General features: G+C 33.8%; 1 protein-coding gene and 1 long non-coding RNA gene across 3 annotated transcripts in view; one reads left to right on the forward strand and one right to left on the reverse strand.

Moving 5' to 3' along the window:
* Window positions 1–20,076, forward strand: part of Sema3a (semaphorin 3A) — a 201,761-nt gene that overhangs the window by 172,688 nt on the left and 8,997 nt on the right. For both annotated transcript variants that reach the window (XM_028776066.1, XM_028776067.1), the window contains 3 exons: window positions 3,951–3,992; window positions 7,201–7,358; window positions 11,588–11,655. In XM_028776066.1, the coding sequence (XP_028631899.1) occupies window positions 3,951–3,992; window positions 7,201–7,358; window positions 11,588–11,655 (268 nt within the window). The remainder of the gene's footprint in view (window positions 1–3,950; window positions 3,993–7,200; window positions 7,359–11,587; window positions 11,656–20,076) is intronic.
* On the reverse strand, window positions 1,297–12,579 carry LOC114628108. Its single transcript, XR_003712448.1, has 4 exons — window positions 12,503–12,579; window positions 9,237–9,374; window positions 5,507–5,572; window positions 1,297–1,372 (listed from the first exon to the last, which is right to left on the reverse strand). It is a non-coding gene; the product is annotated as an uncharacterized LOC114628108 (long non-coding RNA).

A 20,076-nucleotide genomic window follows, 5' to 3' on the forward strand; every position in this document is an offset into this window, starting at 1 on the left:
AGAGAGAGAGAGAGAGAGAGAGAGAGAGAGAGAGAGAGAGAGAGAGAAACCGAGGAACAGAGACAGACCAGCAGATAAATGACCACTCTTGGCACAGTCTCTGACTTCATTCTGATAAAAGGTCTTCTGGGTTATACATCTCAGTTTCAAAGACTGATTTTTTTGTTGTCACTTAGTAGAGTTAAATGTTACTACTTAGAATTATTTTAATCATGTTATAAAATTCATAAATAATATTTTTTCTTATCTTTTCACTATTTTCTGTGTTTTATTAGTTAAACAAATCATGAATGCTTTGGTAGTATAATTGTAGATGAATTCCCTTTTTAATGTTCCTGGAATCTGAGGTTTACATTTTACATCTAACTGTATTCCTTGGTATATTATTAAAATTTCCAACTAAAAGTGAGTTTAATTTTAGCTAAAATGGCTGGTAGCAAAAGCGTGGTGTAAGTTAATAGACTAGCAGATATAGTGATTTAATATCTATAATACTTTGTTCTGAATTGCGGATGTCCAAAGAAATAAATTTTAAACATACACCTGCGGTGACTGCTAGGACCCATTTTTATGGCACTTAAAGTATAATGAGAAAAAAATCTTTATCACTCTGTAACAATTATCAATACTTGACATTGTACTGTAGAAGATGAGACTGGTTAGATATTTAAATTGTGTTAGAAGATGGTTGTTGCATTTGGAAATACAACTTTTTCTATAGAAGCAGCTCGCATTTTCCTCCTGATTTCTACTCCGCATATTGCCACAATTATTTCTTTGGCACGCAAGCAGGCAAAACATCTTTGGGCAGAGTTTACAGAAATATTTACTTTCAGCATTCTATTATATCAGCCAAAGTTCATACATATATTGTGGGCTAGCAATTGGAATATTTCACTGTCAAGCTTTGTTTAATTTTGTAGCAGGGGACAGAAAATGAAAAACCGCAACACATTAAAGTGATAGCCACATACAGTGAAAAGCAGGAAAGTATTACGGTCTCTCTGTTTCTATTTGACACTTGCATCATTCCATTTAAAATAAAATACAGTTTTAAAAGATCGCCTGAGCTGTACAACAGTTTGATAGGGTAAATACGCAAGATTCAAGGTCATGATCCTATCTGATACTCTTTTATAGTGTTTGAACACATTTAATGTTAGGCTAATTTACCCATATTACCACCTTCATGAGACCATGTTCTTATGGGTCTCTTTTAGAATGAATAACTCATAAATTTTTGGATTAAAGCCAGTACATACCTCTTGCCACCTTGAGACTGGTTTTAAGAAAACACCCCAGCTAATCACAGAGCATTCCAGTGGTTTTGGTTACAAGATACTTTTATTCTGGTGAAATCAGGTTCCAGTCACTGTATGGAAAGAAAAAAAATGTTCTTTGGCAATAAAATTTTGCAGAGTAAAATTTTTAATAGATAATAAGAGGTGAAGTAAAGTCAGCATTGGTGTTGGACTAAGAAACCCGGCAGACCTGCCAGTACCTACTCAAAATAGCATTGTAGCAGGAATACACAGTCTGAATCTAGCTGTGATTTGACAGCAATCATGTGAATTTCAAAGTGCTTTGTTTAGTATGTGCTTCTGGGTGAGCTGGTTAGTTAATGGACCATCCATTTCTTCTTAGAGTGACGATTACAATCTTGAACTCTTAAAGATACTCTTTGTATAGTAAAATTAAACTAACTGGTAAATGTTGGTTTTCAGAAAATTAATATACATGTAAAAACCTGCTCCAGAATGCTGGACTTCCATATCATTTCTTTGTCTTAAGTTAAGAAGAAATAAAAATCCAGACACATGGTAATTTTTCACCTTCACTGGACAGTATGGGGTCCCCCACCTCATCCTTCCACTGAGCTTTCTTTTGAGTCAGTTAACTGTAACATCCAGTCATGGCGCCATGGGGACAAAAGAGTTTATTTATAGTCCTATTGACTGCAAAGGATTTCAAGGCAGTTACATCAATAATGCTTGCATTTTAAGCCCAATTTATGCAATATTCCATGAACAGCTGAGCAAACAAATGAAAGAGTTTAATTTTCATTCAAATGTAAAACATAATTGATGCTTTCCGAACTCCAGTCTATTAACTTCTGAAGGAGCTTCCTCTACAGTGCTAAGCAGCGAGTAAGCTAAACTGGGATCTCCTGGGATCAGCAGGTTGAAAAGCTTTGCAAGTGCAAAAGATTAATAATGACTAAATTGAAATATCTAGGATATGTATAGTAAATTTAAGTCATAGAAAATTTTGAAAAGATGCTAAGTTTTTAATTTTTTTTTTTTTTGGCTTGAGCACCAGTTAAATTTGCAATTGAAACCAATGTCATAGAAAAGAATGCTTACGAAGCCGCATCTGCCTTAAATGGAACTCATATTTGTCACTAGTTATTTCTCAGAAAATGTACAGCTTATTTAAATGGATGTCATTTTATTGTATTCTACATTAAAATTCAGTTTCAGGCAGTACATATTCTAAACTGTTACTAATTTCTTTATAAATGACAAGTACATTTATATTAATTACGGGATGCCATAATCTTAATCTAGAATGTGACACCATAATATAACCCCATAGAATCCGGTGTGTGCTCAAGTTTGTCTCATGTTTTACAATTTACTTATGAGAAGACCAATTTCTATCTGCTTTATGGATGTTTGAGTTGCATAGTCAATGAATAGGAAATAAAAATTTAATCAATTATATTTTCAAAGAACTTAGACTTCACATTTTCATTGCATTGGAGTGTTAAGTTTCCTATGCCTTGAACTTTGACTGTATAATTTCTTTGATATAAACTTGCATGGTTAGTTATTTCTTTAGTCACACAAGGATTTCTCATATGCAGTGGTTGCCATGGAAATTTCTCCTGACACACTTAATTTCTGTTGTACTTAATGTATACCAATATTGTACAAACCAAAAAACATCTTTTAATGGCAAAATATTTATAATGAAATATAAATTTTCTTTGTGTGACTTGATATTACTAAGTAGTAAATGCACCATTTCTGTGTAGACACAGTGGCATGACATAACGTTCACCACAGTTGTCTTTGTGATTGATAATTCTTTAAGAAGTCGTTATGATATTTGATAATTACTATCACTCATTTAAAGTAGAAAAGGGATATCTAAATTACTCCATTAAGGTAACGCACATCCTCCATCATTCTTTTCTCTTGTACACCAAGCAGGTTGTACGGAAGTTATTAAGAAAATCATGTGCTCAGTTCTGCCATCAGATTTGAAGTAGAACACTTCTGCTCTGCCTGTGAATATGGGGTTGGCAGCAGCACAGAGTGGCCCAGCTCAGTGAAATGAAGACAAAGTAGGAAGAATAGGCAAGGGAAGGCAAAGCCGTCAGATCTGTCAGAGAGGCACAAAGAAGATCGTGAGGAAGGCTAAAAGGAAGCAATCGAAAGGATTTTGAGGCATAATGGAACGAGTTGGTGAATTCTGCTTCTGAAGATTAGAAGGAATATAGAGGAAGGGCTGGATGGAGAGCGCAGAGCAGTGAAGAGAAGTAAAAACATTGAGGGTAGAATGGTCAGAGTCCATCTAAAGGACCAAGGAACATATGTGCTGCCTGTCTTCTTACATACACATAGAAGGGACAATAGAGTATAACAAAGTTAAAGGAATAGGTAAGGAAGGGGTAAAGTGTAAATAATTTACGTTTTCTTGACTCAGTGTAGACCTACTGAGTTGTCTCTAGGCCCATTCAGTGAGTGACAAACACAACTTGTCGAACTGCAGGCAGGATCCCCAAAGATATTTAGCCCTTATCTCATTAGCGTCTTTCACAGATCTTATTTCCACTTATACTATTTGTTGTAGGCAGTGACGTTGTTTCTCTGAGAACTTGTGTGTTAACCAATTAGTCATTAACTTTTCTCATTTACCAAGCACTTCTTTTGTTTACATTTTAGGAACCAACAACTATTTCAGCAATGGAGCTGTCTACTAAACAGGTACTATCATAATATGCTATAGTCAGCCCTGTGTTTTATTAATTTTGGATTTGAACTTGATAGATTATCTTACTATCGAGCATATTTTATAGACTGGTAGGCAAGCGAGTAGTAAAAGACATGAAGTGCAAAGAGGTCTTGTTATTATAACAAGCTAAAAGGATAAAAGTTTATCATCTGTGCCATTGGAATGGGTTTCCCTCATAAATGATAATACTGATCTCTAAATTTAGATTTATAGTATTTCAGTGTCTGATGGTAATTTACTCAATAGCTGTTTTCATATTTTAACAGTGCCTATACACATATTTTAAATTTAGTATTGTTAGATCATTTTAGAATAAAAGATTTTAATTTTATTTAATTTTACATAAGTAGGAAACATCCATCATATAGGTTGATAAAATATTACTTTATATGTTCATAAAAGTAAACAGTTGGTTATTCTGTTTGGAAGATCTTAGCAAGTAGCTCCTATGTCCATTAGTATTGTAGTCATGAGAAAAGTGTTCACTTTGATTGAGCACACGGTCAAGCACGACCAAGTTGTATATTCTACAACTCTAAGAATTCAGAGTAGCTCGTGATTAGTCTTTTCATTTATAACAAATGGATGTTTCACAAAGACATAAAAGAAAAACAACTAATTTCTCAATTCTGAGCTACAGATATGACACAGTCTGGCTTGTAAAAATTATGTTTTCTACATCACTGCCTACTTTTCAATCCATTAAATAAATGATAATTTTGGAAATATATTGGTATACTGAAATGAGGTCTATTAGTAGGAATCATAGTATAGAGATAAGAGTGAACTACAATGTCCCTTACTACTGTAAAAATTTGTCTATAGAGCTGTGAATATAAGAATCAGTTGGATAGAGTAATTTTTGATCTGTTTGCCTGTCTTGCCTTTGACAGTGTTCCACTTCTTGAACAAAACACTAAATTATGGTGCCAACAAAATGTAATGTGTACCCTTTCCACATAGACGTATCAAAATAGATTGATAATCTCCCAGATATTTAAATTCAGAGTGCAGATATTATTGACCTGATACTGCTATCTTACACCTCATTAACATGTATTCACCTGTTCTTCACATCTAAAAATTGTCACATCTTGGCAAGGAAATCCGGGGCTTTCCAGGATGCAAGCTAGACAGGGATAATCTTTCCTGTAATGATTTTAAAAATATTTATTTATATTTATTCTCTGCTAGACTTCAGGGCCAATTCTTACTGAATTACCTCTAAGCCTAATTTAGTAAAACATCTTGTTTGAAAAAGAAATAAGATTTTTTAAATATTTTAAAATATTGCTTATTAATACAACATTCAGCAACAACAACAACAACAAAAATAACCACAATAACAGAAAGAATCCCTGACTTATATATGCCATTGATGGAAGGAAAATGGATTTCATTCATTGGGACACAATTTCACTCACTCTTAGGAATGTTTTTAAAGTGAGACAGTATTTCAAGAGGAACCAACAATGATGAAACTAACCTTGTAGATAATGAAATCACATCCAGCTCATGGCCCATGATGTCACAAGGAGGCTAGGGTAATCTCCTGAGGTGATGTTAAATTGGGCAGAAAAAGCACATCAGGTTACTAGCTAGTCACTGGATTATGCTCAGTGATGCCTGCAAGCCCCTATGCTTCTTGTGGATAGCATGCTGATTTTTAGGTATCATTAGTAATCCTGAAGAATTATGATAAAATCAAAATGACACTGCATTACATTTAATTTAGATCAATTTGTTGGAGTTTAGGTTTCCATGACCATAAGTCATTTGTATGACTATACTTTTTTTTTGGCTTTTTCTCATTTTCCTGCACTTATCTTTTTTCTCTTAAAGGCGTGTCCCTGATGTAGTTACTTTGAGTAATTCTTTTTCTACTCAAGTGTCACATAACTATAAGTCTATAATTATGAGTTTCACATATGCTTCTTAAACATTATTAGACAATCATGAGATCTTTTGATAGAATGGCCAATTTTGTCAGTAACCTTTTCAAGCAGGGTCCCAAAGCCAGGACTAACATTTACACCATCATCCAAATGCTTTGGAAGTGGATGCAGGAGATTCTGGAGCTTAAAACTAGCCTAGCCTATATGACACTATCTCAAAAATATCAAAAGAAAATAGGACCAGGGTCAAGTAATACATTCCTGCTCATTGTTACCAACCATGTGTCTGGTTATTGCTGCAACACTCTCAGGAGTCTCATATTTGCTTAAATATTTTGTACCTGTTTCATTTCTCATCTCATTGAAATTGGTGTTATTCAATAGATTTCTAAGTTTATTATTTTAAAAAGATGAAACACGTTCTCTTACTAAGGAATCAACAGTATTTCCCAAACTACTGGTTGATAGCCTCAAATATATTTTTCTTAGCTTTAAGCACTGGTCTAATATCTATAAAAATACTTCTCTAATAATTTCTTAGGTTTCAGTAAATACTTCAGCCTACATTCAACTTCACACAGTTACACACACATGCACAATATATGTCATATATTCTGTAACAAAATATATATTCATATATATATTATACATATTCTGTAAGTGAAAAAATTGAAAATGCAATATTGAATATATTCATTTCTATTAGACAATTTATCATATCAAAGAGGATCCTGTTGTCCACAGTGAAGTTGTTCAAATACTCAATTTTCATCTAAATCCTATAAAATTCAAATATGCTTTCAAAGTCTTTTTCTGTGGGTTATTATTATATGTCTCAGTATTTATGAAACTCTTAAAACTTTATTAACTTCATTTCATTTTTACTCGTTTTGTATGTGTGAGGCTTACCACAGTGTAGTCATGAGTGTGAAGATTAGAAATCACACTTTATGTCCATCATGTGGCCCGTGGAATTTACATCAGAATATCAGGGTTAGAAACAGGTGTGCTTATCTGATTAACCATATTCTGGTAGAGTATTTATGTAACTTTTACTTAAGGCTCATTATATCATTAAGCAATCCTTTAGTGAAAGAACAGCATGTCTCTCTCTTCCCTGTTGCAATCAGATACTTACAGTTTGTTTCTCATTCACTTAAACCAGTATTATCTGCTAGACCTTGGAAGAAATGATCAAAGACAATATTGATCCATATATATATAATTAATTGTTTAAGAGCCTAAATAAGTTAGTCAGAAGAGTGTTTTCTTAACTCGTCCACAGCAACAGCTGTACATTGGCTCAACTGCTGGAGTGGCACAGCTGCCCCTACACCGCTGTGACATTTATGGCAAAGCCTGCGCAGAATGCTGCCTCGCTCGGGACCCTTACTGTGCCTGGGATGGGTCCTCATGCTCACGCTATTTCCCTACTGCAAAGAGGTAAGGTGAACAGTAAAGGGGAAATATAATGTTTATTGGCAGTCTGATTGATTTATTTTACAGAACAGCCCTTTATAAATAATCATACTGCCTTTTTGTGCAAATAAGATTTGAGGTGGAATTTGAGGTGCACTGATGTCTTCAATATATTAATATTGATTAGCTCATATTCATTGTTTTCTATCTTCATAAAAATACTTTATTTGATGGAAAAAAGTAAGATGTTGGGTTCAACATATGACATTAGATCGAGAAAGGGCAGAAGAGCATAACTACTGTGCAAAGGATCCCTGATGATCCCAATAAAAAGAAACTAGTAAAGGCATTTACAAAGAAGTTTGTCTGCAATGGTACTGCAGTTAAGCATCCAGGATATGGAGCAGCCACTCAGCTACAGTGACTAGCAGAAAACGTGTGCCAGCTCACACTAGACAAGAGGACAATCAACTGAAGGTTCATAGGTGTCAAGTGATTAGCTATTATTCTTAAATATATCTCCTTATTAAGCTCAAGAATTTTTTAATTATTCCTATTATTACTGTATCATCTTGTATTTACAATTTTCATTTGAAACAAAAACTACATAATAAAATCTGATCCTTTTGTGTGTGTATATATGTGTGTATATGTGTACATGCATGTGTGTGCATGTGTGTGCATGTGTGTGTGTGTGCACGCTACTCATGTATTCCAAACATAGTCTTGATCATTTATTTACAGTTATTTGATAGGAAATTTTAAAATAAAAATTATGTTATAATTAGAAAGTTATTGACAGGTACAGAAGAGATGGATATGTAAAGTCTCTATTGAATAAATTCCTGAGTTCAGATTCCCAGAACACAGGGGAAAGCCTGGTGTAGAGTCACTGAGAATAAGGAGTACAGGCACAAAGGGATCTTGAGAGCTCACTGATCAGCTTCTCCAGTAAAATTAGTGAGCTCCAGATTCAGCCAAATTAGTGCACTCTAGATTCAGTGAAATGCTCTGTTTTAAAACGATGATGATGATGATGATGAAAAAGTAGAGAGCAACATAGAAAGACACCCATTCACCCATTCTCAACCTATGGCCTACAGAAAGTACCCACACATACATGTACCTATATGCACAGATTACATTTATGGCATATATAATGTAGACTTGCACGACCAAAACTGTATTGAGAATGACACATATAAACTAGACATAATGGCAGCTTCCTATGCAAACTCAAAGAGGAAGGACTGGGGGGGGAGCTCGAGGAGAAGAAAGAATATGATAAAATGTATTGTATATAAAAAATTTTAAATAAAAAGATAATAAAAACAGAATGGCAGTTTCATCATCTAATATAATATTATTATCATATTCCATAGAACTGTTAGACACATCCTAAAGTTGCAGACAAATTATTTTACTAGTGTTTAATAAAATAAAAGCAGTTTTTAATTTTTTAAAGCACCAACATCATCCTATTCTCTCCTGTTTGCTGATGGCCGCATTTCTTTGTTGATATATACTGTTCAGGAAGAAGTAATGATGAGTGAAAGGACTATATAGAATCTTGGTAAAGCTCCTTCAAGCTTGCCAGCATGCACACTGACCTTTTCAAACCTAGATTAGGTGACCACCATCCCCAACCCACTGGACTTTTGGAGCACTATGAATTTGTTTTAGCACAGTATCTTTCCCAAGCAACTCTGTCTATCAGCCTTTCAGATTAGTGAAGTATGTTCTGTAGTGTTTGTAATATTACAGATATTATAGGAAAACATCTACTGACTACAACGAACATCTCCTTAATTATTTGCATTGATGTTTTAGATACAATTTTTTGGATATTAAATCATCTAGACCTGTGATTGGAGAGATGGTTCTGGGGTTAAGCGCACTTACTGATCTTACAGAGCACCCAGTTCAGTTGCCATGCTCTCACAGATGACGCAGTCATGGATAACTCCAACATCAGAGCATCTAACTCCCTCTTCTTGTCTCAAGGTGTATGAAGAAATGCACAGAGATTCACAAACATATCTGTAGACGAAAGAAAAGGAAAGAAAGAAAGAAAGAAAGAAAGAAAGAAAGAAAGAAAGAAAGAAGGAAGGAAGGAAGGAAGGAAGGAAGGAAGGGAAGAAGGAAGGAGGGAAGGAAGGAATCTTTTAAAATAATTACCTTGAGCATAGCTTATATTATTATATAATTTGAACACATTATCACAGTAATACTAAGTGTAAAACTCCTCCTAAAGACTACATACATAAAACAGTTTTCTTACTCTTTCAAAATTCCATATTTAGCTATTATACTTAGTACTTCGATAATTTGTTGGGATTTTACATTAGAAAAAACTTAGTTTGAAGATACTATAAATTGATTAAAGAAACCATGACTGGTTTAATACATTGAAATATATCATCATTACAGTGATAATTCTAAATTATTTAAGATTAAATTTTTATCCTTTTTAAAATTGTTTAGCTCTAGTTACTCAAACATACATATGTAAATCTTATATGAACTGAAAATAAGGAATCTTCCCTTTATAAGAAGTAATAATGAAGAACATTACGTGATTTGGTGATGAGAGGTTTGAATTTTAATCAAAGAAGGAGAAAAGAAATAAACATGACTCTAATTGAACCTGGTATTTATATATTGAAAGTGGTTCTTACACTCCCATAAATTAAAACTCAAAGAATTTTCATAAGTTCTCTTGTTTTCCTTGTGAATTATGGATTTGACTTAACCTAATTTCATGTGTCTCTGACTAGATATGTCTTTGAAAAAGGATGCATGGAGGCCTTGTAATTTATATGTTCTCTGTGGTGGCATTTTTTGAAGTTTAAGTGACTGAGAAAGGCTTTTCCGAGTGCTTTGGGATTCATGTTTCCCAAGTTCTCTTGTCAGCTCAATTTTCAAGTGTACACATCTGCTCGATAGTCTCACTACTTCTACAAATAGAAATCTATAAATACTTTAGACTTCTAAATTTATGAATACAGTAATGAATCCCATATTTATACTTCTCAATGGTCATTAAGTGATGGTAACTAATTCGTAGCAAGATGATACCTTAAGATTTATTGTTTTAAAAAAAGGAGGAAAAAAGAAAGATAATCGGTCAAGATGTCCACACTTTCTGTGTTACACGGCATTCTCCTCATCTCTCATCTCAGTTTACATTTGTATCTTGCCCATCTCCTCCTCCAAGTGTGTCTAACTGCAGGGGTTCTGCACATACAGTTTGCAGAGCCTGGAAAGGATGCTAACTGGTTTGGTTCATATATTCCGCTTTTCTGTAAAAGAGATGGTCATCTTGGTTTACCTACTCTCCTAGCAAAAGAAGACTTCACACTTAAGTTCAAAACTTGTAGTTTTCCTCCTTTTCTCAAATAAACTGATGTGCAACCCTAACCATATGATAGGGATGTCACGGTTGTATACACCTGGGAACCCAGCAAGCTAGCCATAACTGAAGAATAAGACTGAATCTAAAACAAAGGCCAAAACAAGACCAAACAAAACAAGGCCAAAATAAGATTGAATCTAAAACAAGGGCCAAAGGCTGGAAGTACAGCACTTACAATGGGCTCTGAGGTTCAATCACTAGCACCACAACACATCAAAGAAAATGCAGTAAAGATACTTTTCTATAAAATCGTGAAATAATAAATTAAAAAGCAACAAAAGAAAGAATTTTTAGATTAATACATCAAAGTTAGGCAATAGTGTATTTTTAAAAGATTACACTTAGGTCCCTCTGTATGTAATCTCAGTGTGTTTGCATGAGACTTATAAATCCTTGATGGAATTGTAGGAGTAATGAAGAAGTGTATACACAATGAGGAAAGCCATCTGTCATGTGAATTCTAATGTTCAGCCTTACACCCACATTGATGATCAGAACAATACTTATGTTTATTGAAGAAATGGGTTGTTCTTTCAAAATATTATACCTTATTTTCCTCTGAAACGAACTCTAGTTCTTCTCAGTATTAGATTATTATTGACTGATTCCTGGTAGAAAACAAGGCAGAATGTCTATTCGTGATGGTTAAGACTCCTTCAGTTGCGGCAGCTGGAGTTCAGTAGATTCGTTTCCCAGTTTGGTCACTTTTCAGTGCCCTTATCCAGCCACATGGGCTGCAGATGCATGAGATTCCCTTGTCTATGAGATTCAGTACAGATCTGATTCTTCATTCATATCAGAGATTTAGAATAATGTCTCTCGAATGCAATTCTTTTAGGCGCACAAGACGACAAGATATAAGGAATGGAGACCCACTGACCCATTGCTCAGACTTGCAGCATCATGGTAAGCCTCTCTTTACACCTCCAGTGCTAAAGAGGTAGGAGTCTACATATCATTCCAAGAATAGTTAGGAGGGAATGTGGTCTAAGATGAAGAAGATGCTGATGAACTTACAAAACAGGAATATATATTTTGATCACAGGTATAATACATTCAAAATATTAGATCTTATAAGATAAAGAACTTCAATTTCTTATATGAACAAAACAAGCCAAGTCTATGAACATAGTCTTATATATTAGCAACACAAAGAGATAGAAAACAGAAATTTTCATTAAATATATCAGATAAATTAATCATACATAGTGTTAAAATGAACCAAGGAAGTCATATATCTGTATGTTGATGATGGCAACCCTTTCTGAGTATTTGAATCAAACAATGAAGCCACATTTTTACATTAAAATACTAGCCATATATTTTCTTAAAGTGAGCAAGTGAACCAAGATATTGAAACATTTTAAATGTCAGAGTTGCTTAGTTATGGTGAAATATCATACAACCCCATTTAATATGCATAAAGTTGCTGTGTAAGCTTGTTCTCCCTATTTCAATTTATGAGATAAATAATGAAGCTGTGCTTCCCTCTGCTGGGGAAACTTTTCAATGACAATGGCACTAATAAACAATTAAAAAAAATCATAGTTAACATGCAAAGCATGAACATTGTAACTGAGCACAATTATTCTGTTTTCTCTTCAAGTGCCATTTCCAGTGATCACAAAACACTCTGTATTTTTAATTAATTTTGATTTGATTTATTAGGTGTGCACAATATTCTTATTTTATAAATGTTACAGGGGAACCACCACCATACATAGCACTGAAAATGCACTGCAAAATCTGTTACCTTCTTGAAGGGTAGGTCCCTCTGTGCGTAATCTCAATGTTTTGGCATCAGACTCATAAATCCTCAAGAGAACTGTGGGAGAAACAGGGAGTGTTGGAACAAATGCTTTAAAATCAGTCACTTATAAACATTCTTGACCAATGACTGCTTTGTTGTGGGCTACTCCCCTGACTTTGAAGAAGACAAAGACCATTGAACGGGAGCAAAGGTTTTGCTCTGTGTCTCAAAGGAAAATGCCTGTACTGTGAGTGTACTCTTCCTGCTATATCCACTACTAGTAACAGTCTACTACTCCAAACTACTGTATTTACTCATTTTTCAAGAACTTATTTCAAGTGAAATTATTGTAATATGATTCCATCACTTCATAAATAAAGTACTATTAATTGTTAGTCCATTATATTGAAGAATTTATGGGCTTGTATTTTGAGAGTTAAAAATAAAGCCAGGAAACAAAAGCAGGAGAAAAAATTCAAAGTTATTTCCAATCAGACTATAATCTATATTTCTGTATGGGCTTTGCTATATTGCTGAAATGGATATAACATTGGAAATATAAGAAGCATTCAGTAAACTCAATGTGATTTTAAAAATAATATCATTTTAAAGGAATACCATTATGAATGCTAAAGTATTTCTCAGTCAGTAAGGTGACTCGAGTTTTATTCTCAGCACCTATGTAAACACCTGGAATCAAGGAGTGTCCTTGTAATCTCAACACTTATGAGGCAGAAACAGGCAGATCCCTGAAGCTCATTGGCTAGTTAGACATCCTAACTGCCTAGTCTGAGTTCCCTGTGAGGTATCCTACCTCCACAACTAAGGAAGACAATTCCTGAGAAGTGGCCATACTGGAGATCACCCTCTGGTCTCCATGTACATATTTGTTATTTGTGTACCACACCACTACATGTGTATACCCACAAACACATGATGTGCACACATATCTGTATACACATACAGAGAGAAATATCACAATAAGTTATCATTTAACTAATAAAAATTGATTATGAACTTATCACAAAACTGTTGTAAGAATCACTAACAATTATGCATGCATCATCTTGGTGATGCTTCTATTTGTTTAGCAATCTAGTCCCTTTGTAGGAAAGTTTTTATACTATTTCTGAATAATATCTACCACGGATAGAAATGTCTCATATACAAATGGGAAAATTGATGAAAGACTTTTAAAGTGAGACTGTGCTTAATAAATATTGTTGTTCATTTAATGGTTTTACTTGAGATAATGTTGCCTATTTTGAAGATATGTTTTCATCACATTATGTTGGTTCAAGTCTATGAACACTAGCTATGCAGAATTTTTAGCTATAAAGACAATAAAGTCTTTGTGAATGAATTCTTCTCCAGATAACTCAATTAGAATATATATGTAAGATGAAATAGAATTGTGTTTTAGAATTTAGTGTTAAAAGAACTATTTTTTCATTTTCTTTTTGATTGGTAAGCACTTCTATTTTATGTTTAAGATAGATGGGAGGGAGGGTCCAAACAGCCCACAAAATTCCACTGCAATAAAACACTCCTATCTCAAAGGTCCCTGAGCCTGTTGGCTGCTTTTGTTGCTAATTGAACAAACATAAAGCATACTCACCATAGGTTACAATAAAGTTCAAATGTGTGGAAAGTAAGTTAGGAATCCCCATTTGGCCAGGCTCAGTCCTACCATTAGGGATCCGTGAATTATCTCAGAATAGTAGATGTCAATATTTGAACGTAAATGGGCTCCAATCCAGAGCCCAACCCTGTTTAAATCATGTATGTTGTCTTGCTAATGTCACTTCTCACATTCAATAAAATATATGTGCTCATATGGAAACAAGTAAAGATATGTGATGTTGTTTAACAGAAAGCTCCTAAGCAACATGAAGCCAGAGTATACACTTCAATATGATCACTTCCAGCTGTAATGGTAAACATATTCTGTAACACTCTATATTTTACGTATCCTGAGATTTTAATAAAGTGACTATATATAAAATAACTTGAAATTAAGGTGGAAGAAATTGCACTTCGGATGAAACCTTCAACACATTCTCACTGAATTTCCCCATTGTGCAAAACAGCACTGGGCTGAACTATTCGGGGAGAAACAAAAATCCAGTTCACTTCTCTTGATCTCAGACAGTGTTCTCGTTTACCATAGCCATCCATTCCAAACCTAGTATCAACCCTAATAGCACATAAGTGCTGGAAAATCTTTCTTTCCAATCATAAACCAGGCAGGATGCTAGCATAGAACCCAAGTTGTTTGAAACCCATTCCTTACCTTCAAAAGAGAATATGCGCCTGCTGGAGCTTGTCTAACCTCACATTTAAGAAAATGACTGGACACAAAATTTACATCTCCACTGTCACCATTTTGTCCCTCCTTACAAACCAAAATGAGCCGCAACACAATTTATGATTTATATGTCCAGAAAGCAGAAGGCTAAATTTTTAAAATCATACCATCATCTTATATTTCTGGATCATGGAGGTATTTTATGCTCTATCTTCTAATTTAGTAATATCATTCAATTTCACTTTTTAAGAGTTTTCTTGGCTGTTCTGCACACATGCAGTTCCTTTTTAATGTCTCACAATAAAATATCCACAGAAGTCAATCTTCTAAATTATCTCCACACCTAGCCCATCTCAATTTATGTCTTGATTGGCATCAGAATCATACCCAAATTTCTTAAACTCTCTTTGGCAGTACTGTCTTGCTCTTCAAGAGAGACATAAATTTAGTATTCTGTTGATTATTTTATGGTCTATAATTTACCATCATCCAAATATGAATATGAGCATTTAACCCAAAGAGGAGCCCTGAGATTTGATCTAGGAACTGATGTCATCTTTTTAAGCTTCCAAGTTACATAAATTATGAAATACCACTTGTGAGGGAAATACTGAATACTAAATATACTACTGCATTGTGGATTGCTAAGAAATAAAATGGTCCAAGACTGTCAATTGAGTGCCGGATTCTAGATTCAGTCTCACAGATGAAATCCTGGTGAGAAATAAACTTCTGTGCAGATGAAGGAAACAATGAAAAAAGTGTCTATCTCAGTCATATTCATAGGTGGAAGAAACAGGAGAAAAACCCTCTTTGAGGTTTGCAATATTTTCATTTATTATTTTCATTACAAAAATCTTCATTTCATCTAAGATAATCTATTTGTGCAATTTAATTATTATGAAGAGGTATTCTTAGCTGTCTGCATTTTTCCTTTTATTCTGAAAGTTATAAGAATCAAATATCATTATAATTCAAGATGGTATTTTCATTATTGTTTATGGGAGGTTTCCCCCTCTGTAAATGATTGTTTCCTATCTGCCATCAAATCGCTTGAGGAAAGAAAATGAAAGATTAAATCTTATGTTTCCTGTTCTATTTCTTTAAATCTTTCTTTCTATGGCAATCTTGCTCTGGCATATAGATTATTTTGCTTTCTTTGGTAATGTATTCACTATAAAATCATGAAAATAAAATGTACCAGATGTTGCACACATACTCATAATATTACAGTATATATATACATATTGGTACCCCTCTGTAAGCTTTTATGGTTCATCATGCCCTGAACTAAGAAGCACTATAGTTATATCATATACTGTCAAGTGAATATAGCTGTGGCAACTATAACTATTTCAATGTCATGTAACATTTCATAACACATTGATTTCATCATTATTTCAAAATATTTTTCTAAGAATAAGATACACTAGTATATTGGTGACTAGAAATATGCTTTGTCTAATATAATTATTCCTTACAAAAAATACAGCTAAAATTTCCTAGCCTATCAGTCTGCTTATCGCTCTCACGTGTCTGTACACCAAGAAGCACACTGTAAGAACCAATCTAACCAAATAAATATACCACTACGAGAAATATTGAAACCTGTCTGAATTTCAGAATTCAAAGTGATACATCCAAGCTGATTAATACTGTATAGCACAAAATCACATCTCGACTTGGAGCCTAAAATATAGTGTATAATTTAAGTTGGCTTTATCAAGTAGATATTTTATATGCTTATATTTTCTGTAAGATCTCATTGACACTTTGGTTCTTGTCAGCTCACATTCACTGTTCTTTAGTTATGTTGGTCACATTTCGAGTAGATGGCTTAAATAGAAATGCATATGCTTTTACACACAAGTCCACATGAGAAACTGCCCACTAACATTTACTGAGTCTAGTGTCTATAACTATTACCACAAACATTGAAAAAACATGTCACAGGTATTATAATGATAAACAAGTATGAGTCCTTTCACATGCTATATTATAATTTATATTTTAGATTTTTAATTGCCTCCAAAATGTAGACAATTGATAAATTGCTTGTTAGCCATCTAAATATGCAGATATGGAATATATAGGAAGACAATGGTTATGACTGTTTCTTCATTTTGATTTTTAAATTTATATTATCTCATGAAATATATCCACTCATCCAGGATATGCCTTGTAATTGACTGCTACTTTGATTTTTTCATATACTTGAAATTGTTTTGCTGATAAAATGTATTCTGGACAGTCATCTAGATACCAGTAAGAAAGCTCTAATGATTATTTGTGCCAATAAACACAATGCTATTGTTTTCTGTTTAACCAGATTTGTGGGCTATGTTCGCTTTTTTGTTGCTTGACCATTTCCAGGGAATAAAAATGAAAAATATCACAAAAGCAATGTGGTAAAACAACTAGAATTGACTTGTCTGAATACTGCCTAGTTGCTATATTTCCTAAGGAGCTGAAGGGGCTAGTTAAATTACTTTCTATCTGTGTGGGACTCTTTTGACTTGCGTTTGATTTTTATATTTATTGCCTAGAAAACTCAATTTTTAATAAGGGTCAAAAACATCAACATCTAATACCAGAAATCAAAGGATTGACTCTGTGGCTTCCAGCCTCATCCATCTGTCTCCTATCTGACATTACATGTTCCAAGATTGTTACATTGTTCACATTTCAATCTTGGGAGATGCTTATGGGGTTAAAATGAAGAATGAAATAAATGGGAAGCTGAAATGTGATTCCTTCTGTTTCTGTACTATTGGAAGAGAATCAAATGCTAAATAAGGCCTTAAGCAACATGATATTTCTGGCCAAATGATGGATATCATGACTTTCTGTTGTTACAAAAGGAAGCAATTTATTTAACTCCGTTCTTTCCTCCCATTCTTTCTGCTTTATTAGTCTCATTTCATTTCCATAAATTATCCCACTAAAGGAGGAAATGATTAATTGAAGATTGCTTCCTCAAAAACATTATTTCTTGTCGTTAGCAGCTGCAACATATTGAAACATTGTGTTATCCAAACACACTGGTGATTTTTAAATAATTTTAATATTTAGATGCTTTCAATTATTTTGCTCTAACTATTCAGATGGCTGAACCCAGTAGAACTTATTATTCAGTTTAATAACTATATCCTTAGTATCTATGGTGGTTTACACAACAAAGGCTGTAATGTAAAATACATTTTAAATATGCTTTTTAGTCATTTTTTTGTTTCTGGAAGTATACATTTTCCATGAGCCATGAGCCATTGCTAGCATAGGCTTCCACGAAAAAAGTAAAACTATCTATATAATTTGTTAATACCTTCATCTTCATTTATTTCATAGTATAATATTTTGATGTGGAACATACTTGACTTTACCTGTCTGCTTCTACTGCATCTTGAATAAATTATTTTAGAGTTATTAACATTCCATCTAAACAGCAGTTTAATGAAATAGCCTATCACAGTACGACTATAATTTCTTTTCCCTTTTACATAGATTAGGCTTAAAGTCTGTACCTGTGAGTGTCAAAATCAATTGAGATTTCAGCTTTTAAGTTCAGTGTAATTTATTTAGGTATGTCACTCAGCAAATATCTGATAAGAACATGACTACCTTTCTGCTAAAATTATGGTAGACACAGAAAGTAAGAGAGATGGCCAACTCAACAATTGCAAATAATATAACTACGCTTGCCACAGAGAGTAGAACAGTTCTAGAATGCATGTAAGCTTAGGCGTTTTCTTTAGTCATTTTATACTTTCATGAAAAGAGGAATTCTGTTAACGGCACCTCGTCATCGTTTCAGTATCGGCACTTTTTTTTTCTTTTTATCACTGGTTCTGATCCTCTATATTTAACATTTATGCCCCTTTAGCTAGTGTTAATAATCAAAATATTTGAACACTTAAAAAGCCAATTTCTTTTCTTTTTTCCCTTTTATTGGATATTTTCTTTATTTACATTTCAAATGCTATCCTCTTTCCAGTTCTCCCCTCCAGAAACTCCCTTTGCCATCCTCCCTCCCCCTGCCACTTGAGTCATAACGCAGGATTTTACTTCTGAAAAATTTAAAGTATGCAACAGTCATTACATTAGTATCACTGGTAATCATGTTTAGCTAACTGTTCTGTGTGCAGATGTTCTACTAAATATCTTCTGTTATGCTTTTGCACAATGACAATTAGATATTTTTCTTTGTTATGTGTCTCTCTTAAAACAAATCAGAAGCTGGGCAGTGGTGGTGCACGCCTTTAATTCCAGCACTTGGGAGGCAGAGGCAGGCGGATTTCTGAGTTCAAAGCCAGCCTGGTCTACAGAGTGAGTTCCAGGACAGCCAGGGATACACAGAGAAATCCTGTCTCGAAAAACTAAAAAAAAAAAAAAAAAAAAAAAAAAAAAAATCAGAAAAGTATAAGTAGAAAAGAGACAAATGCCAAGTTCTCTGTAATTTCAAACAAGCCATCTAAAGTGCTCCCTCTCTCAACCCTAAAAGAAGCAGGAAAGTGACTGATATGTGGTAACGTAAATATTTTCAAATTATATGTGTAATGCTAAACACACTAAAGGCAATGAGAGCACATTAAGAACTTTGAATATTCTTTCTCAGTGATAGCTCTGGTATTTTGAAATTAAAATAAAATTGATAATAAAATAACAATGAAAGATCTTTAATTCTATTTATTGACAATTAAAAATTTCACTTTTGAAGGAGTTATTCCTTTGTTATATGTGTCTATATGTGTATGCGACTTAACACATGTATACACACAAAGACCAGAAGAAGAAATACTGAAGGGCACCTTGTCATGGGGCTAGATTTAAACTCAATCCTTATGATTGCATAGCAAGCTCTCGTGATTGCTGAATCCACTCTTCAGCCCCTAATTAACAATTTTATAGTGATTGATTGGTTGATTGATTGATTGATTAATTGATTTGTAATTTTTATGGTCTGAGAAATTTAAAATGTAAAATTGTTGCTTTCTTTCTTTATAAACAGTTTCCATATAAAATTCTATAAGTAAAATATGTCCAGTTGTATTAAATGACTAGTTGTGTGATTATAAAATCATAGCATTTTCTTAACAGATGGTAGAGATATAATTAGACAGTTTTTCTTGGATAACCTAGAAATTGTAGTAGATGTTATAGTATATGCCTATAACCCCAGCATTTGGGGAACTGAGGCAGAAGGACTGTGTGTTTCATGCCAGCCTTGAGCTACACAGCAGGAGAGGATTGTGGGTGACCCCAAAGCAACTGC

The sequence above is a fragment of the Grammomys surdaster genome, unplaced genomic scaffold (assembly GCF_004785775.1).
Source record: "Grammomys surdaster isolate TR1022 unplaced genomic scaffold, NIH_TR_1.0 264, whole genome shotgun sequence".
Taxonomy (NCBI): domain Eukaryota; kingdom Metazoa; phylum Chordata; class Mammalia; order Rodentia; family Muridae; genus Grammomys; species Grammomys surdaster.